This window comes from Lissotriton helveticus, chromosome 8, assembly GCF_964261635.1.
Source record: "Lissotriton helveticus chromosome 8, aLisHel1.1, whole genome shotgun sequence".
Taxonomy (NCBI): Eukaryota; Metazoa; Chordata; class Amphibia; order Caudata; family Salamandridae; genus Lissotriton; species Lissotriton helveticus.
This window is the reverse complement of record NC_136069.1, coordinates 257,348,698-257,370,949: the sequence shown is the minus strand read 5'-3', so window position 1 is coordinate 257,370,949 and position 22,252 is coordinate 257,348,698. Positions and strand designations below refer to the sequence as shown.

The window sequence follows — 22,252 nt, the reverse complement described above, 5'->3', positions numbered from 1 at the left end:
AAGCCCCTATCACAATCCACCCCTAGGATTCTGGAGGCCAAATTCAAAAGACTCTGGCATACTTAAGGCCTTTTTGGGGCTCTCCCTTCAGGATGCCCTAGCCCTTATTCCTACTGTCCTTTCCAACCCCCTCAATTAATCCCATCCTTTATTACTAGCGCCTTGATGCCCATGAACTAAGTTAGCGCTTTAAAAGTCATATTTTCATTCATTCATTCATTACCAATTTCCTTAGCCATGCCAAGCTCACCTCCCAAACTCAATCAGGCCTAGATGTCCCTGTAAATTATGCTGGAAGGTGGTGAACTCCTCTAATTTATGTGAAGTGGGGTTGTCACCATCATGCATCTTTTTCAGATAGGGGAAATGTTGTGGATTAACAATAGGTGAGGCTTGGCGCATATGGGCAGCATATAGTCGGCGTAGAACAAGGGGTCACTTAAAATATTAAAATGATTTTGTTTATTGAAACGGAGGGAGGAGACGGGGAGCATGAGTGGGCAGGGGATCAACCTCAGGCCAATTTGTTGGAGGAGAGATAAAGTGATATGGAAATGAGAACGAATTAACTGCATCAATCCTACAAATGTATTGCATGTGTTTTAAGTTTGCAAATAAAACAATAAATAAAGTTCAACAAAAGAAATCAATGGATGAAACTAGGGTTCCCTTGGTAAAAGGTATTTCTTTCAGGTTCTGACATTAAAGAATCAGGAGTTTTGGTTGATCTTTGGGTAATGAAGAAGCTCCCCACTCAACATATGAATAATTATTATGTCAATGTTCATGTCTTTAGACAAGAATTGATTGGTAGAATAATCTAATAACTTCGCAATCTTTGGAGGCATTTCAGTGTGCAGAAAAAAAAGTTCTAAACATTGTGCTGGTCTAGGAAAGAAAAGTGAAGACTCTATGGTGGAGGTTATACCTTTGTATTGTAATTACATTCATATAGAGCTTACTACCCCTGAGGAGGCATTAATGTGATTTACGACAGGCAGTGCAGTGACTAATTATCAATGCTACACACATATGCACATACTAGGAGCACAGCTGAAAAACAATAATGCCATAGTAAGAACTCTTTAATTCGTTTTTACATAAAAAGACCTGGCTTACGGACAACAGTAATCCTGACTTAGCCACTGCTCTTCCACAAGGATATTCCATATTTAGGCAAGACAGATTAAAGGGGCGAGGCGGAGGAGTAGCCCTGCTACTACGCAACTCCTTTAAATGCCACACCTTCATCCTTGACTCACTAAAAGGAGCCGAATCCCTCAGATTCTCTATCAAACTTAATGAGTCCACCTCCTTCTCAGGAGGACTTGTCTATCGCCCCCCAGGTACCGCTACCAAATTCTTAGACTCTCTCAGTGACACCCTCGGTCAGCTCCTAATCAGATACCCGCATGTCACCCTGCTGGGTGACTTCAACCTGCACCTCGATTCCACAGAGGATGCACAGACACTTAACTTTCACCAAACCTTGGAGATCTTCAACCTCCAACAAAGGGTCAAGCAACCTACCCACCTAGCGGGACATACTCTAGACGGGGTCTGTACCAACCTCCCCTCTCTGGAAACCCACACCCCAGTCCCACAAATCTGGACAACCACAATCTGATCCCATTCCTCATTAGAACCCCCCAGTATATAAACGCAATAAAACCTAGTTCATCTCCAGAGAACCAGGTTAACTGGAAAAAGATAGAAGATGCCTTTAAACTCAAACCCACCTTTGAGACCCAGATCCCCAGCATGACTGGAAACGTGGAACAAGACTCCCAATCCTTCCACAACTGGATATTACACGAAATTAAAGCCCGCGCCCCACCCAAACGCATTAGGAAAACGGATACTAAAAGCAAAACAAACGCCCCCTGGTTTACACCAGAAGTAGCCAAGGCCCATCTGCTTTGCAAAAAAGGTGAACATAAATGGCGAAAAACATATGATAGTACGGACAGAAACTCCTATGTCCAACTAAGGAAAAGCTATCACTCCATTATAAAAAGCGCCAAAAAAGAATTTTACACCAAAGCCATTAATGAGGCTAAGCAAAAGCAAAAAACCCTGTTTACAATAGTGAAGTCTTTCACTCATCCTAAAGCCTTACAGTCCGAAATACCTCCCTCTCAAGATCTCTGTGATCAAACAGCTGACTTCTTTGAAGAGAAAATCAACCTCATTCAGAAAGATTTTCCTCCATACCAACACTCCCAGTCCCACTTCACTCAGGAACAAGAAGGAAAAACTACTGGTTACCTAAAGACATTTTCACAGGTCACCCTAGCACAAACCAGGGAAGTCATTCTAGCATGCAAGTCAGGCGCCCCCTCCGATTCCTGCCCTCCCAGAATCCTTCATCAATTGATTGAAACTGTCAATCCCATCATAAATGAAATAGTAAATACCTCCCTCAGCACTGGCATTGTCCCGAGTGCATGGAAACATGGCATTGTTAAACCTCTAATGAAAAAACCGAACAAACCCCCTTCGGACCTGACCAACCTCCGCCCAATCTCCCTTCTCCCAGTTTTGGGAAAAATCACAGAACAAATAGTCTACAGGGAACTCAAAAACCATCTGGAAACAAACAATATCCTCCACCCCCAACAATCAGGCTTCCGCCCCCAGCACTCAGCAGAAACAGCCTTGATCGAATTAACTGACTCCATAAAACTTCTTCAAGATCAAAGAAAAAACGCTGTATTGATCTTGTTGGACCTCACAGCAGCGTTCGACACCATCTCCCACCTTATACTCCTGGACAGACTTAGGGATATTGGCATCTCCGACCTGGCATTGGACTGGATAACATCTTTCCTAACTGAAAGATCCCAATCCATCAAACTAGGACCTTTCAGTTCTGCAGAGAAAAAGATTCGATCAGGAGTCCCACAAGGTTCCATCCTAAGCCCCTTGCTTTTTAACGTTTACCTCATACCCCTTATCTCCCTGATCGAATCATTCGGCATCACTGTTACATCTTACGCCGACGATACCCAACTCATAGTCCCGCTAGAGGAGAACTCTACGACTGCCGAACAAAATCTAACAAACTGCCTGAAAGATGTCTTCCTGTGGATGGAAACAAACCATCTCTAGTGTAACACAGGTAAGACAGAGATCCTCCCCATGGGGAAAAATGTCAACTTCTGTCCTCATCTTTGGTGGCCAGAGGATTCCACAGCCCCCCCCCCAGACCGTCACAACTGCAAGAAACCTTGGAGTCACCTTCGATACTGACCTATCCTTCGACCAGCATGTCAGGAAAATGGCAGGAAGCTGCTTCGGAATCATTAAATCCCTCAAAAAGTTTTTTGACTTCCTACCAATAGAAGCCAGAAAGGCGGTGACTGTGGCGCTAATTCTTTCGCGCATAGATTACTGTAACGGTCTAATGGCAGGTGTGAAAAAAGCCACACTCAAAAAACTGCAGAGCGTTCAGCATTCGGCTGCCAGGCTGGTGCTGAAACTCCCCAGAAGGTCTTCAGCCTCTACCGCTCTAAGAACCCTCCACTGGTTGCCCGTGCACAAAAGGATCCTTTTCAAGATCCTAATTGTCGCTTTTCGGGCATTTAACCACACTGGCCCCAAATACCTAATCAGACGCTATCCCCACTACAACCCCCAGAGGACTCTGAGATCCTCTAACAATAACCTTCTAAAACTAGCTAACTTCAACCTAAAAACTAAAGGGGGTAAAACTCTTACCCACCTATCCTCCAAAGCATGGAACTCTATGCCCCAACATCTGAGATCCCTGACCAAGGAAATCCACTTCAGGAAACAATTAAAAACATGGATCTTCAGCCTATCTGACGAGTATGTGCTGGACACCATCTAATCCTGCCTAAATTCAATTTCCTGTACACTTTCCAGTCAGCGCCAGGATGCTTCTTCCGGAGCGACAGTCGCGCTTTACAAATACCAATACCAATACCAATACCAATACCAATACCAATACCAATACCAATACCATAACCCTTGAACCATGACAGAAACAAACAGCAGCCTATAAACATCGTTTGCAGCCAGAAACACCCTTTGACAACCATTTTTCATAGAGTTATCGATCTTGCTCTAAAGGTGAACAGTTGAAAATGTTATCACTGTGGCAGTTTTTTAATTCTCTAGTGTCTGTTAATCTTGATAAACAACATCTTCTCCTCTCATCTCTTGGTTATAAATGCTGCACCTTCTTGGTCATCTCAAGAAGGACATTTTGGAGTTTATACATATATCTGACCAAGGGCTGCCTATATCTGGCCCAGAGCTGCATATATCTGTGAGGAGCCACCCTAAGTGAAATTGAGGACCATCATACACACGTTTGCAAGATGGCGCCATTGTTTTAAACTATTCCACTGTGAGAGACATATCCCCTATTGAAGCCTCTCATAAAGACTCATTAATGCAAGTTGATGAGGAAAGAATGTAAGCAATATTTTCAAAAACAGAAATATCAACTAAAAAGTCAAGTTTTGGAGTAAAATTTCAAGAATGGGGTGATTATTACAAATCAGAGTAGTACGTAATGAGACCACATTGCGCTAATATAAAACAAATCAGAGCGAACGCGGATTAGAATGACAAAGGTGAAATATAATGACAATATCTACACTGTATTAGGATCCCCAGATTACCCTCGCTGTTCAAGGTTGGCCAAAGTGTTATCTTGTTAGTAATCGTATCTGCAGTTTGTTTACACATACAAGAGCTTTCAAATGAGGTTTTCTGACCCTTTTATGGCTCAAAATGATAGCACCTAATTGGGATATCTTCTCCGATTAGAGGTTTCCGAGGGCGAGGTGTACTAAAGAATTTTGCGGATGTAAACCATGACATTCACAAAATCCCTGGGTTTGAGACAACAAAATCACTAGTTGTTACTGTCAGATTTTACCAGTCATAAATGTTCCTCCGACTCGTAAAATGGGTTTTGCTACCCATACCAAGTCAAATTTGGGATAGTTCCTTCCAAATTGCGATTTGGTATGTTGTGTCAATGGTTCGCTAAGGCAATCTCAGTCACAAACAACTGGCCTTTTACTGACTACTCCAAAGAGGCTCTAACTGATTCCCCTTTTGGTTAACTTTCAGTGACTTGAAGAACTTACTTTGTATTTATCAACTTCTTTCTGAAGCTTCACAGACATGGTATTATGCTCTTCTATCTTTCTTAGTTTGTCATGCCAAGTCATCAGGAACTCCTCGAAAACATAGGCCTTAGATCTGTGGGAAATCATATTCACATTACCAATGGTACAATGTGCAGAACTAAGCCATGATAAGAAATGATCACTTGTAAACGTCAAACCTGAAAGTGATCCAGTCTTCATTAGCTTTTTCCTGGAAGCCATGATAGAACTCTTCATATAGAGACCAGATCTGTGTGCAGCTCTCAAGATCTCGACGTATGTCCTCTGCCAGGGAGAAATCAGGAACGTCCAAGTCGAAATGTAGGCAGTCCTCACTAAATAAGAAGGAGAATTCCTTTTTATTAATGAACATTTTAGCAAGATACTCTAAACTACACAGAACACACTTTTTATTCCATTTCTAGTGAATAATGGTGGTAAAAATGTACCAGATTGCAAGCAATAAAACACAAGCACTGACAAAGCCAATGGTTTTAAGGTTTTACAGAGTAAAGCGCTAATATGTTAATGAGCAGTGTACTTCGTTAAAGAGTGGAAATATTTGTTTGATATTGCTATTTATAGCTATTTTCCCTGATATTATACATATTTAAACGTGCACTTTTTTGTGTGCATGTAATGCAATCAGCAATGTAAAAGCACATTCAAGCCTGGCGACTGAGGAGAATCAAAGGTATAGCAGCAGTCCTTGAAAGAGACAGATTAAATAACAAGAGGATCATAATCTATCTTTAATACACAGTTACCCAAGCTTTTCTAAATATAACGGGTCGCTAGTGACAGCAAAGGCAAACCTGGAGGTTAAGGCCCTGATTCAGAATTTGAATGCGTTTTCCAAACCCTGTGCAAACCTGTTTGTTTAGTGGTTGGATTTCAGAGTTGGGAGGTATTTACCTCACCTGGTAATTACTGGGTGCGTTAGATACCTCACCAGTCATTAAATTTCCCCAGATCTAACCTGCTGATTTAATAGGGAAAAACAATACAGAGACGAACAAGTTACTTACCTTCAGTAGCACATTATCTGGTAGAGACAATATCTGGCTTCTTTTATAGTTAAAGGTGAGGAATCTGCAGCTAGAAGTCTCTATCAGATATGTGGATTTTGGTGCTGTAAGCTACCAAAATGTGCATCATTCTCCAAAACCGCGGAATAGGTTCTACTTATTGCAAAATAAATTTCAAACTACAGGCTATCAGATTTTATTGGGTGTAATAAATAGCACCTACTCTTCTAACTAACTTGGAATCAACCCCTACGTAAATTCTATGGTTTTACAACAGAAAGATAGGTTGATAACCTCAGTGAAATCTTTGTGTTCAATTCCTCCTTCTCCATATCTCTAAAGATGTGTATATAAGATGTTATTATGGTGTGTGAGCCTCTTTCTCTATGTTTCATGGTATGATACCAATTTCTCTAGGTTTCATTATATGATGTAATAATAATAATGGGAGAAAAAAGGCAGGCCAAGATGACGGTCTTACTGAGAGTCCAGCTCCCGGCACATGGGATTACCGCTTCTTTAGAAGAGCATTCTTGTTTTAGCTATAATTTTACAATGTTGTTTGCTATCCTTCCAATTGTGGGTCCATCAAACTTGCCTAGGCTTTCCCAGAAAAACCAAACACACGTAGGCATTTTGCCTAAAGACGAATAAAGTGCCCATGGACTTGGTAACAAAGTCAGACACTTTTCACTAGCTGCTTGTTGTAAACTCTGCCATCTTTGAAAGTAAGTGGGCGTACAGCACTAGCAATCAACTTCTTAACCACAGTGACAATATACTTGGTCTCCTGCTCCAGAGGAGTGGCAGGCAAAGCATCCAGGTTCTGCTGGGCGACTAGAACTGCACTACCAAATGTTCAGAAATATGGTGGGCAGAGATGAACTTCAGGTCCCCTGGCTCCAATCAATGGCATCAACAGCGAGAGTGGTCCAAGCGAACCTCATTAAGAGAAAAAAGAGGCACTGAGGAAGAAGAGACAGGCAGGATGTAGAATCTCAGTCCTTAACTTAACCTTTGATTCTTCTACAGAACAAGAAAGTTCAGGCATGTTTTCGGATAAATGTAATGAAAGAGGCAACCTCCTAAGTAGGAGTGCCAGAGGGAAAGTTTAACTTGAACTCCTGAAGGGGTATCTATCTTTAGAATGGGGCGAGTTTGTAGGCATCTATATGGCATCAAATTCAGGCAGAGAACATGTAGGCTGGGGAGCTGTTTTCAATTTGACAGAGGCTCACACAATTAATTATTCGTAGGCCATCCTGATGTAGGTTTAAACCTATAACAACTGATAAAACCTCACTGAATAGGAAACAGCCCTCATCAGTGTAAACATATAAACACAGATATACACCTGCACAACCACAAACTAAAAAGTAATTTAATGAAAGGAAAGTGAGAGAGTATGAGTCATTTTTATTTCTTCCTGAATGGGCAAACACAAAAGACTGGTGTAAAATTATTCTGCATGTAGTTGGTTGTTTAGGGATATCACTAAAATATTGTTTCTTCTTCCTTTGTTTCCACCAGTCTTGTGTGTATGTCTTAAAGGTGCAGGCTTTAAAAGCACATTTTAGGTCTTATCTAATTATTTTTTTATACTGTAGATAATCTGGGAAAAATAAAATTTGTTTTGATCTTTTGGCCGTGTATAATTTCTTCACTTATTTGTGAAATGTTTGACTCATAAGAACCTTGACCAATATGTACTATCCCATTTACCCTAAGAATCTGAATGTTTAGAATCCTTTGATACATCAGCCCTTTATCTAACAGGTCAGTATTAATTGCAGGTCAACTGTCAAACACCCCAGACTTTAAACATTCATTACAATGTGTACATGTGAAGAGTGCAGACACCATGGACATGGAATAGTGGTGAAAATATTAGAACACAGACTTTACACATATCAACAAAACTCATAGCTACAAGGTGACCCATTGTTAGGTGTGATATCATCAACAAATCCTGACTTTTTACCCAACTGGACTCTATTGCTGGGGTTTTTGACCCATAGTTACAATGTTAATAGGAAATATTTCAAGTCCCAGAAAGAGGTCTGTTAAAAGGTCAGGACTGACTTAAAGTGAGACATTTGCCATGTGGGCACTTAACTGCTATTAATGTCCACACAACAGCAGCACCACTGTAATATATAAGCCGTGGTGAGCATGCATATAGCATTAGGTTTCAGGTGCCTTAGAAATGAGGCCTACAAATTTATCTGGGGAAATTCAAAATTTGAAAGCTTTTAAAAAGTACTTTTCTGTTGGCATGGTTGTCGTAATATTCAGTAAGGAGTGGGTGAATGACCCCCAACTGTGTCAAATAATTTGTTTATTAAAACATTTGGATATAGCTCTCTTACTTTTTTCGTTAAACAGTCCAACATAAATCCTTTGGACACACTGCCAATGGGAAGACAATACATAACCTGTATTTTTCCCCCTAAAATTAAATATATGCTTTATAACAATCACTGCAAAAAAAACATGTTTTGTAAACACTGGAAAACAGTTTTTGTCTATTTTTGGGGTTAGGCAGCTGAGCTAACACAGATTAGCACTGATTTCAAAATGTTTGGAAAACACTAATATACACTACGGAAATCCACAAAAAATAAACACTAAAAACAGGCAGAAAAGGAAGGAGGAATTTTGTTTATGATGCTTTTTGTGTCTCTGCTGTGAGGACTTATCCTTGTAATGCTCCTTTTTAGATGTTTTACCTGTGGAAGGCAATTTGGAGTGCAACAATACCACAGTTTGCATCTCTAAACCATCAATGATTTGTCTTCCCAATCTTTGATTGGCTTAGAGGGCATGATCCCACATCAGTCAGAGGATTTGGACTTGTGCTTGAGGCCTTGACACCAAGGGTTGGTGACTAGAAACCAAATACAGACATAGTGGGCAGCCAGAGATCTACATCTGTTCCAGACAGTTCTGATAATGCTTGAACCTAACACTTTCTGATTCAACATAGCCCTAACTATACACTGTCAAAAAGTTAGATTTTAAAGAATTTAGCGTCCGATGTTTCAAATGGTTTTTACCTATTCTGTCTATAGGGAAATTCATTCATACATAAGAGATCTAGTCAGTAAAAACCCAAAGACGGGAGCTCCGAATTGGCGCTTTAGGGTGTGACAAAAGGACCTGACATCAACATGGAAATGGAGTCTTAAAAGGCTATGTGAGGACACCTCTGAAGAAGGATCTGGAGCCATGTGATGCCATTTGTTGGCAGTGTGGAGCTTTTGCAAGGATTCTGGATCTAGTTTGGAGTATGGTAGTATGCAGAGGTGAGATATCTGCATGCAGAAGTATCAATCGGAAGTTACTGCAAGGATTATAAAGAAAGAAACAAAACAATATTCATGTATGTTTGCATGGAATTTCTGTGGTGTTTGGACAGAAATCGGATTAGAAATATAGAGTTGCAGAAATATTGGACAAAAAATATTGTGATACAAAAATATTGTGATGCAGAAATATTGTTGTCAAGGATAGAGATTTTTCAGGTAAATAATATAGTTTTCAATACTATCATTGTTGTTAATATCGCTTTCAGTAATATAGCTGTAAAAAATAATGTTTTTTAATTATCTTTATGTATGTTAATTCATATATTAATTGTCTGTGTTTTGTTTGTATAATCGTTCCCTCCTATCATCTCATACCTCTTTTACTATTCCGATCCCTCAAAACAAGCATTTCTAAAGCCTTCCCTCTGACTCTTCTCCCTCCACATTCCTTTTACTCGTCACAAGCCTCCTCCTACTACGAGCTCCAAAACATCCCTCCACTACCCTTTTCAATCCAATTAACAGACTAACATGTCTACCACTTACATTAATTTCATATTTCACTATACTAATTTCCCACTAATCCTTTATGGGTTCCGGAGTATCGTGCTACTCGCCAAAAGAGCGCTTCAACACCCAATCAGGGATACCAAGCGCTATATAAATGCAACCCTTTTTCCCTCTCTATCCCTCAACTATTCTTCTCAATCCAAATAACTGCATACCATATCCACCACTCAAATTACATTAGTTTTTCCCTATACTAAGTCCCCACTAATCCTTTATGGGTTCTGGAGTAGCATGCTACTCACCGAAAAAGCACTACAACGCCTCGTCAGGGGTAGTAAGTGCTAGATAAATGCAATTACAATACAGTACAATAATATTGTGAAATATAGTTTGTAATTTAAAGTCATTTATACGTTTTTTATTCAATAGCTAATAGTAATTTATATTGTTGTAGTGGGTTTCTAGGTTTGTGCTAGGCTGTAGGGTGGAAAGGTAATTCATTATAATTAATGAATTGATCATTAATTATGCAAATTGTGTAAGTTATATATTAGTTGTGGGCTGCTGGGTTTGTAGGAGTACAGTGTGGGAAATTAACTGAGTAATAATTAATTAACAATGAATTAATAATGTATTAATAATTTAATTGATTAATAAATATGTAAATTGTGTAATAATTAAATTTTTTAAGTTATATCTTAAATGTGGGTGCTGGGTTTGTAGGGGTATAGGGCAGGAAGATTTTTGAAATAATGATTCATTATTAATTCATTAATAATGTATTATTAATAGGTTAATTGGTGTATAAATATGTAAATAGTGTAATAATTGCATTTTTTAAGCTATATATTAGGTGTGGGCTGCTAGATTTGTATGGGTATAGGGTGAGAAGTTAATTATCAATTGATTAATTATTCAATTACTATTTAATTTATTGTTAATTGCGTTACATTTATTTATTTTAATGATATTTTAAGAAAGGCTGTGGGCTGGTAGGTTTGAGGGGTTATAGTGTGGTAATTTAATTAAGTAACTAATAAATTGCAATTTCTTAAATTGATAATTATTAATTTGTAAACTTAATCACACTAATTGTTTTATATATATATTTGAGTTAATTAATAAAATTCATATTAAGAGTTTCATATTTGTTTTAAAATAATCGGGTTATGTTTCACATATGTTATGTGTTTCAAGTGACACTACTGTTTAAGACTGGAGTGGGAACAGTAATTGTTACCTCTCCGAAGTCCAACACTATTTCTACTGTTTTAAAGACTGGAGTGGAAATAGTAAATGTTACTCCTCCAAAGTCCAATGCTTTCCCTACTGTTTTACACGGTGGAATGGGAATAGTAAATGTAACCACTTTGAAATCCAACACTTTCCCTACTGTTGTAAAGACTAGAATGGGAATATTAAATTGTACCCCTCCGAAGTCCAATGCTTTCCCTACTGTTGCACAGACTGGAGTGGGAACATCAATTGTTACCCCTCCGATGTCCAACACTATTTCCACTGTTGTAAAGACTGGATTGGGAATAGTAAATGTTACTCCTCCAGAGTCCAACTCCTTTTTTTCCCTACTGTTGCACAGACAGGAGTAATATTTTTTAATGGTATTATTTGTTTAATTTTATAATATTTCTATATAATGTATATTATTTTGTAACATTTAGTTTTTTAATATTTTTGGCCACTTTTTATATTTATTTAATTTTGTAATGTATTTAATATTTTTCATTCAATTTATTATCTTTTTACATAAATATGTATATATATGGCTGACTAACGAGAAATAAACGCTACTTTCTGCACTCAACCTGGGTTCGTGTCTGCTTTTCGTTGCATGCTGGAGACAACGCGCTGCATCTGATTCCCTCAAGCGGCTTCTGGGATATATATGTATGTATATATATATATATATATATATATATATATATATATTCACTGAAAAAACCATAGGTTATAGACCATATATAGTTAGGAATTTGCATTTACAAAACCTTGAAAATTCACTGAAAAAACCATAGGTTAGAGACCATATATAGTTAGCTGGACATTTTATTGACATAAAACCAATGAAATTCCATATATAGTTAGTTGCACTAACTATATATCGCGCACCCGCAATCCACTGCTGATGATGTCACATATTACATCATTCATGACATGGTCAGTGACATCACTGATGACATCACTGATGACATCTCAAATGACATCACTGATGACATCACTGATGACATCTTAAATGACATCACTGATGACATCATCTAGTGTCTGTGTGTTTTTGTAAAGTTTAAATATGTTTTACATATTGAAGAATGAGTGGATGTATGGAAGACTGAGTGTGTGTGTGGCTGGCTGGGAGGTGTGTGACTCTGTGCATATCAATGTGTACTTGTATCAGTGATTGTATAAGAGAGTAAGTATGTGTTAGTATATGTGTGAAAAGTATGGTGTTCTGTGTTTAACTGTATAGATGAGGAAATCGAAGTGTGATTGATTCTTCACAGGACTGACTAGGTGTATGAGTGCATATGATAGTGTTGTAATAATGAGTGACTGTATGTATGAGTGATTGTATGGGTGAATGAGTGAATGTGTGTGTAGACGTAGGAATCAGTGAGTGCGTATGTAGTAACTGGTATTGGTGTGTCATGATGTCATCAGTGATGTCATTTGAGATGTCATCAGTGATGTCATTTGAGATGTCATCAGTGATGTCACTGAAGTATGGTGTTCTGTGTTTAACTGTATAGATGAGGAAATGGAAGTGTGATTGATTCTTTACAGGACTGACTAGGTGTGTGAGTAACTCCATGGATGAGTGGCAGTGTGTGAGTGTCTGCATAGGTGTATGAGTGCATATGATAGTGTTGTAATAATGAGTGACTGTATGTATGAGTGATTGTATGGGTGAATGAGTGAATGTGTGTGTAGACGTAGGAATCAGTGAGTGCGTATGTAGTAACTGGTATTGGTGTGTCATGATGTCATCAGTGATGTCATTTGAGATGTCATCAGTGATGTCATCAGTGATGTCATTTGAGATGCCATCAGTGATGTCATCAGTGATGTCACTGACCATGTCATGAATGATGTAATATGTGACATCATCAGCAGTGGATTGCGGGTGCGCGATATATAGTTAGTGCAACTAACTATATATGGAATTTCATTGGTTTTATGTCAATAAAATGTCCAGCTAACTATATATGGTCTCTAACCTATGGTTTTTTCAGTGAATTTTCAAGGTTTTGTAAATGCAAATTCCTAACTATATATGGTCTATAACCTATGGTTTTTTCAGTGAATTTCATTGGTTTTTTAAAAGCTAATATCTATAGCTGTAAAATATATTCTTTATTACGTGACGTATCACGTAGCCACGTGAGACGCCTCATGACGCGTCGCATAACCGTGACGTATCGGCTCTGCAGCGCAAACAAAACCCGTAACGTAAGCGTGCCGGAGCACGCTTACAGATATATATATTTTTTTTAACCTTAATTAGACAAAATCCACACGTGCACATATCTTGAGGCCTTGCAAAGGCACATCAAACAAACAGTCCCTACAATTTTGCCAAGTTTGCTGGAAATCTATTCCCTTGATTTTTTTTTTACTGTTTCTCTTGGTTTTCCCCTTGTTACGCTTACCGGGACGCTACCCGGTACGCGAACCGGACGCTCCAAAAACACAAGATGGCGGACTCCCGTTACGCTGCCGGTTAGCTGCCCGGTTCGCGTACCGGGAAGCGCCTCTACCGCGAAAAATCGCGGGGGACTTTAATATCCCCCTCATCAATCCTAGGGGGTCAGGAGTGGTCTACCTTGCCCCCTTCCCTTCATTTCCCCCTTCGTTTTTCACCACATCTTGTCTCTCGATCGTACCGAGAGACAAGATGGCGGCCGCTCCGGACTGTTTAGAATGTTGACAGACACCGGAGAGCCAATCAGCTTCGCTTCGCGAAGTTCCGTTACGCGTCAGGTACGCGAACCGGGGCGCTAACCGGAGCGCTGTCACAGATATATATATTTTTTTAAACGTTAATTTCTCAAAATCCACTGGAGCACATATATTGAGACATAGCAAAGGCACGTCGGGCAAACCATATCTACAATTTTGCCAAGTTTCATGTAAATCTATTCAGCCGTTCGAGCTAAAAGTGAGTCCAACCGCCCTATGGAAAAATGAATGGGAAAAACGCGTTTTGGGACCCCCCTTTTTTCTCGGCCCCCCCTTGACGAAACCCCCCCATATTTTCAGGGGCTGCTCAGAAACAAAATGTGCCATTTTCCTGACAATTTCAGCCAATTCCGTCCACAAACGCCAAAGTTATAAGACATAGAATTTTCAGAAATCCCATAGAGAAAAAATCCTAACTATATATACCCACTGGCTATCGCCAGTAGGTAATATACATATATAAACATATATAATCTGCATATCTATATAAATATAAATGCATGCATACATATACATATATGCATACATATGCATGTTATTTACATGAAAGTTTTAAAAACACTAATAAAAGCAAAGCTAAAAAGCCACCTAATTACAAACAGAATGGCTTTAACTTAAACGAGGGCGAGATCTATTGCATTTTCAATGCTTGTTTACTTTGGTTCTATCAAGAAGGCATTCAGATGTGTCACACATTTGCCATAAATTCTGAATGTTAGCACTCTAGTTGCTCATTAGATCACTGTAGTAAAGCTAGTGCTCACCAGGGAAGTCTGCTGCTAATCATGGTTTGCAGCCATTTTCCCGCATTTTTTATCCCGCAGACTTTCAGTCCGCATACCATTATCCCGCAAGGTCATTGACCTCGCATACCATTATCCCGCATTTTTTCAAAACGCATGTGCATTTATCGCGCATGCCTTTACAAAGAATTACGTTTTAAAGGCATGTATGGTAAATGCATTTGCGTTGTGAAAACCACGATGACGAGAGAGGTAAGTGGGTTTGTGTTAATTTTTTCGTGGGTTAGTGATTGTGTAGTGTAGTGTAGTGTTGTGTAGTGTAGTGTTGTGTTAGTGTAGTGTAGAGTTGTGGTGGTTGTTTAGTGTAGGGTCATGCTGGGGGTGGTGTTTTAGGGTTTAGGGTTGTGTTGTAGTGTTTGCGTAGTGTAGGGTCATGCTGGGGGTAGTGTTTTAGGGTTTAGGGTAGTGTTGTAGTGTTTGCGTAGTGTAGGGTCATGCTGGGGGTAGTGTTTTAGGGTTTAGGGTTGTGTTGTAGTGTTTGCGTAGTGTAGGGTCATGCTGGGGCTAGTATTTTAGGGTTTTGGGTAGTGTTGTAGTGTTTGCGTAGTGTAGGGTCATGCTGGGCGTAGTGTTTTAGGGTTTAGGATAGTGTTGTAGTGTTTGCGTAGTGTAGGGTCATGCTGGGGGTAGTGTTTTAGGGTTTTGGGTAGTGTTGTAGTGTTTGCGTAGTGTAGGGTCATGCTGGGGTGTAGTGTTTTAGGGTTTAGGGTAGTGTTGTAGTGTTTGCGTAGTGTAGGGTCATGCTGGGGGTAGTGTTTTAGGGTTTTGGGTAGTGTTGTAGTGTTTGTGTAGTGTAGGGTCATGCTGGGGGTAGTGTTTTAGGGTTTTGGGTAGTGTTGTAGTGTTTGCGTAGTGTAGGGTCATGCTGGGGTGTAGTGTTTTAGGGTTTTGGGTAGTGTTGTAGTGTTTGCGTAGTGTGGGGTCATGCTGGGGTGTAGTGTTTTAGGGTTTTGGGTAGTGTTGTAGTGTTTGCGTAGTGTAGGGTCATGCTGGGGGTAGTGTTTTAGGGTTTTGGGTAGTGTTGTAGTGTTTGCGTAGTGTAGGGTCATGCTGGGGGTAGTGTTTTAGGGTTTTGGGTAGTGTTGTAGTGTTTGCGTAGTGTAGGGTCATGCTGGGGGGTAGTGTTTTAGGGTTTTGGGTAGTGTTTTAGTGTTTGCGTAGTGTAGGGTCATGCTGGGGGTAGTGTTTTAGGGTTTTGGGTAGTGTTGTAGTGTTTGCGTAGTGTAGGGTCATGCTGGGGGTAGTGTTTTAGGGTTTAGGGTAGTGTTGTAGTGTTTGCGTAGTGTAGGGTCATGCTGGGGGTAGTGTTTTAGGGTTTAGGGTAGTGTTGTAGTGTTTGCGTAGTGTAGGGTCATGCTGGGGGTAGTGTTTTAGGGTTTAGGGTAGTGTTGTAGTGTTTGCGTAGTGTAGGGTCATGCTGGGGGTAGTGTTTTAGGGTTTAGGGTAGTGTTGTAGTGTTTGCGTAGTGTAGGGTCATGCTGGGGGTAGTGTTTTAGGGTTTAGGGTAGTGTTGTAGTGTTTGCGTAGTGTAGGGTCATGCTGGGGTGTAGTGTTTTAGGGTTTTGGGTAGTGTTGTAGTGTTTGCGTAGTGTAGGGTCATGCTGGGGGTAGTGTTTTAGGGTTTAGGGTAGTGTTGTAGTGTTTGCGTAGTGTAGGGTCATGCTGGGGTGTAGTGTTTTAGGGTTTTGGGTAGTGTTGTAGTGTTTGCGTAGTGTAGGGTCATGCTGGGGGTAGTGTTTTAGGGTTTAGGGTAGTGTTGTAGTGTTTGCGTAGTGTAGGGTCATGCTGGGGGTAGTGTTTTAGGGTTTAGGGTTGTGTTGTAGTGTTTGCGTAGTGTAGGGTCATGCTGGGGGTAGTGTTTTAGGGTTTAGGGTTGTGTTGTAGTGTTTGTGTAGTGTAGGGTCATGCTGGGGGTAGTGTTTTAGGGTTTAGGGTAGTGTTGTAGTGTTTGCGTAGTGTAGGGTCATGCTGGGGTGTAGTGTTTTAGGGTTTTGGGTAGTGTTGTAGTGTTTGCGTAGTGTAGGGTCATGCTGGGGGTAGTGTTTTAGGGTAGTGTTGTAGTGTTTGTGTAGTGTAGGGTCATGCTGGGGGTAGTGTTTTAGGGTTTAGGGTAGTGTTGTACTGTTTGTGTAGTGTAGGGTCATGCTGGGGGTAGTGTTTTAGGGTTTAGGGTAGTTTAGTTGTTTAGTGTATGCTAAAGGCATATTCGTTCTAAAAGTTTTCGTTATTTTAATTTGCGGCCTAATAGTACATGCGGGATTTTTTTTGCGGACTGATGGTATGCGGGATTTCGTCATATATTCGCTAATCATACTTTCTATGGCAAAATGAACCCCCTCATTTTGTTCCTTTTTAAATTAAATGTTTTAAGAGTTACCACTTTATTCCAATCAAGATGGCTTCAGGTGTGCCATACCTTTGTAATAAGTAGGACTGTTAGCACTCTAGTTGTTCTTTAGAACACTCTGGGACATTCTGTCATTGGGCTATAGTTGGGCTACATCTGGCTGATATTTGGGCTACATTTGTTTTTTTTTGTCTCTGGTGGCCATCTTTGGGCTACATTGGGCTACATTTGGGCTCCAACATATATATAGCCCAATGTAGCCCAATATATATTTTTCAAAGTTAATTTTCGTAAAAACCACTGGAGCCTATATCTTGAGACATAGCAAAGGCACATCGGGCTACCAGTCCCTACAATTTTGCCAAGTTTGGTGTAAATCCATTCAGCCGTTCAGGCTAAAAGTGAGGCCAACCGCCCTATGGAAAATTGCATGGGAAAAACACGTTTTGGGACCCCCCTTTTTTCTCGGCCCCCCTTGACGAAATCCCCCCAAATTTTCAGGGGCTGCTCAGAAACAAAATGTTCCATTTTCCTGAAAATTTCAGCCAATTCTGTCCTCAAACGCCAAAGTTATTCGACATAGAATTTTCAAAAATCCCATAGGAAAAAAATCCTAACTATATATACCTACTGGCTATCGCCAATAGGTAATATATATAAATATATATGTTTTTATAGTAGTAAATACATAAATATTTTTTATAATAGTGTTATATATATATATATATATATACGAAAGCCTTCCTCCACAAGAAAAGAAGCAGGAGCCCAGAAGAACAGGTAAGACGGATTTTATTAACAAACAGGCAGTCCCAGTTGCGGCAGATGCATTTCGGCGTGGAGCCTTCTTCGGTGCCCAACACCGGGAGCCCTCATCTGTGTTCTGTTCCTGCTGCCTCTGATGAAAAGTTAGCGTGATCCGCTCCTCCCCCTGACAATGAGGCACACCTGTCGTAGTCCGTTTTAACTTCAAGGACTGCAACTCCCAAAAGGTCATGTAATAGCGGCAATTCGGGTCCATGAAATGGGGACGGTGTGTAGATAATCTGCACCGCGGTCACACAGCAGGACACGATGATTGAGCCTTCCCCTGCCGTCATGCTAACAAGTCCGTCCAACTGTTCCCCAATGACGCCACAGCCTCGCACCCAGAAGATCCAATGTGCAGGGATCAAATATGCTGTCAGCACAATGTCCAAATCGAGGCAAAATACCTCACTGCGCCGGGTCCTCTGTTAGCAAAGCGGGAACTGGATTATCCCTCCCGGGAAAAAGTGAATGCCGTGAGGCAGAAGCCAGCAGTTATCCAGATACCAAACGTGGCGGGGCTCCTGTATTGTGCCACTGGCCGACACAAGATGTATAAACGAAAGCCTTCCTCCACAAGAAAAGAAGCAGGAGCCCAGAAGAACAGGTAAGACGGATTTTATTAACAAACAGGCAGTCCCAGTTGCAGCAGATGCATTTCGGCGTGGAGCCTTCTTCGGTGCCCAACACCGGGAGCCCTCATCTGTGTTCTGTTCCTGCTGCCTCTGATGAAAAGTTAGCGTGATCCGCTTCTCCCCCTGACAATGAGGCACACCTGTCGTAGTCTGTTTTAACTTCAAGGACTGCAACTCCCAAAAGGCCATGTAATAGCGGCAATTCTGGTACGTGAAATGGGGAGGGTGTGTAGATAATCTGCACCGCGGTCACACAGCAGGACACGATGATTGAGCCTTCCCCTGCCGTCATGCTAACAAGTCCGTCCAACTTTTCCCCAATGACGCCACAGCCTCGCACCCAGAAATCCAATGTGCAGGGATCAAATATGCTGTCAGCACAATGTCCAAATCGAGGCAAAATACCTCACTGCGCCGGGTCCTCTGTTAGCAAAGCGGGAACAGGATTATCCCTCCCGGGAAAAAGTGAATGCCGTGAGGTAGAAGCCAGCAGTTATCCAGATCCCAAACGTGGCGGGGTTCCTGTATTGTGCCACTGGCCGACACAAGATACATAAACGAAAGCCTTCCTCCACAAGAAAAGAAGCAGGAGCCCAGGAGAACAGGCAAGACGGATTTTATTAACAAACAGGCAGTCCCAGTTGCGGCAGATGCATTTCGGCATGGAGCCTTCTTCGGTGCCCAACACCGGGAGCCCTCATCTGTGTTCTGTTCCTGCTGCCTCTGATGAAAAGTTAGCGTGATCCGCTCCTCCCCCTGACAATGAGGCACACCTGTCGTAGCCCGTTTTAACTTCAAGGACTGCATCTCCCAAAAGGCCATGTAATAGCGGCAATTCGGGTCCGTGAAATGGGGAGGGTGTGTAGATAATCTGCACCGCGATCACACAGCAGGACACGAAGATTGAGCCTTCCCCTGCCGTCATGCTAACAAGTCCGTCCAACTGTTCCCCAATGACGACACAGCCTCGCACCCAATCTCAACATGCAGGAACACATCACCTCAGCCACTAAAGGAGCAAACATTCAAACGAGCATTCTAAGAAAATTAAAACCCTTCCTCCCCTTCGACGACCTTAAATCAGCACTGCAAGTTCTAGTGATCCCCATTTTAGACTATGAGAGTGCTACACTATGTGGTCTGCCAAGATCAAATATGCTGTCAGCACAATATATATATATATATATATCCGTCTACTCAACACAACTCTGGCTAACCAGAAACCACCGTAAACTCAACGCGCTCAAAACTGAATTCCTCTTGAGGCTCTTTACGGTAAACACTCTCGCACTCGATATATCGGCCCGATGTCCCACACATTATCCATCTGGCGCCGTGCGAACAGGCGACTCGGCTGGGCTGACACTCTCACATTGTCCACCCCCCTATGGACCTCACATAAATTGGGCTCCCTCTGCCACTATCGGGGCTTTGACAAATGGGACACAATTGGCATCTCTACCTTAGGAGACATACTTCAGAAGGGCAAACTACTAACCTTCGAAGAGCTCCAAAAGACATACGACTTAGCCCACTCTGAAGCCTTCCGATACCTCCAAATCAAACATGCCATACTCACCAATGTCCCTGACCTCTCCTCTCTCCCACAATCCTCGCCTCTCGAGGATAGACTCTTATCTGAACCCCTCCAGGCCAAAGCGATATCCCATACCTACCGAAAGCTATGCAATAACATGCCTAACACCTTCCAACTCCTACGAGATAAATGGCAGAACGACATTGGGGCCATGGAGGATGTCGAGTGGCAGGCGGCATTGATGTCCCCGCGCGAATCAGCTATCAACCACCGATTTAGACTCATACAATTAAAGATACTACACAGAACATACATGTCCGCCCCCCTCCTGGCCAAACTTGGGAGTCGCACATCCGACCTCTGTCTTCGCAACTACGGACAGACAGGTACCTTTTTCCACACTATCTGGGAATGTCCAATGATCCAAGACCGCTGGGGGCGCGCTATTCGCAAAATGACTGATTCTCTTGGGAAACCCATCCCTCTGACTCCCAAATGTGGACTCCTCAATGTCTGGGACCTCACAGATCTCACTGCAATGGAGCGACAATGGGCGGCCTCGGGCTTCCTCTTACTGAAACGCGAGATAGCAATGCACTGGGGCTCACCTTCTAAACCACTTTTGATCAAATGGATTGCTGCAATGGATGTATGTATGGTATCCGAAAAAACGGTCTACAAGGTCAGGGGATGTCCAGGGACTTGGGATAGGAAATGGGGACCTTGGAATGTTTATAGAGGTGAGCTCTGTACTTCTCCTTCAACTGACATGGCAATGGCTAGGACTGGTCCCCCCCGAAGTCGAACTTGTGTTCCACTGCTGTAATGTACTCAATTTATGTCAACGCTTTAACTTCATACTGTCAACTTGTCATTACCTCTGCTTTTGTTCAATAAAATATTAATAAAAAAATTTTAAAAAAACTGAATTCCTCTTATTTGCCCCACCAAAAAGATCCCTCGACTTTGAAAATTGGATGAAACACTTAACCTTTAACTACCTTCCACACATTATAGATTCCACAAGATCACTAGAACTTACACTTGACAAGAATCTCAACATGCAGGAACACATCACCTCAGCCACTAAAGGAGCAAACATTCAAACGAGCATTCTAAGAAAATTAAAACCCTTCCTCCCCTTCGACCACCTTAAATCAGCACTGCAAGTTCTAGTGATCCCCATTTTAGACTATGGGAGTGCTACACTATGTGGTCTGCCAAGATCAAAGTTGGCTCCACTAAGGGCATCACTTAACTCTGCTCCAAGGTTTGTCACTGGATCGAAAAGGTACAACCACATCACTCCAGATCTAAAGGCACTAAACTGGCTCCCTTATGAGGCAAGGATTCAAATGAAAATTGATTGCATGACCCACAAAGCCCAACACTTCAACACACTGAAGTACCTAGATGACAAACTGAAACTGTCCGGCAGTGGCAGATCATCCAGAAGCACCAGCGCCTTACTGTTGAAACTGCAAACATTTCGGAAAAAGAAAACCTATAACCGAGGCCCTCAATCACTTCATTCCAAAAAGAAGCCAAACTGCTTTTAATGAACAAATCTCTGAACTAAACTCAGTGACTCTTTCTCTGGAAATTGATATGACGCAGTTCTCCAACCAGGGCTTGCACATGCCATCTGAGTTCTGGTTTATAACTCACTATCTCACTCTTGATTTGCAACGGACAATGTCAGTGTATATGTTTCTTGGTTATCTATTTTCTTCTTATTGAACTATTTGTAAAGCGCTCTGATACCTTTCTAGTGTCAAGTTCGCGCTATATAAAACTTTAATAAATGAAATAAATAAATATATGTATATATAAACACAGACACATATATATTTATGTGTGCATGTTTCTATATATATATATATTCATGTACAGTATTAAGTGTGCCGTAACTGTATTTACTTTATATTAGAATAATGTTTTATATTAAAATATTTAAGATTTACTATTTTAAACTATACATATATTAAAAACAATATTTGTGTATGTTTTTAAATGAATTTAGTGTAAAATAATATTTTTTCCAAATATTCTTGTACTTACCATTATAAGTACAGGGAAACGATTGTTTTGTTATCGATATTTTTAATTCGATATTTATGTACCTCAATATTGTTGGGATCTATTTCTGACTAGACTC

The 22,252-nt window shown here is 41.0% G+C and overlaps 1 protein-coding gene across 2 annotated transcripts in view; it reads right to left on the bottom strand.

Moving 5' to 3' along the window:
• DYNC2H1 (dynein cytoplasmic 2 heavy chain 1) overlaps positions 1-22,252 on the bottom strand; it is a 1,763,151-nt gene that overhangs the window by 1,364,935 nt on the left and 375,964 nt on the right. For both annotated transcript variants that reach the window (XM_078657019.1, XM_078657020.1), the window contains exons 23-24: positions 5,327-5,482; positions 5,127-5,241 (exon numbers count right to left, since the gene is read on the bottom strand). In XM_078657019.1, coding sequence (XP_078513145.1) covers positions 5,127-5,241; positions 5,327-5,482 — 271 coding nt within the window. The remainder of the gene's footprint in view (positions 1-5,126; positions 5,242-5,326; positions 5,483-22,252) is intronic.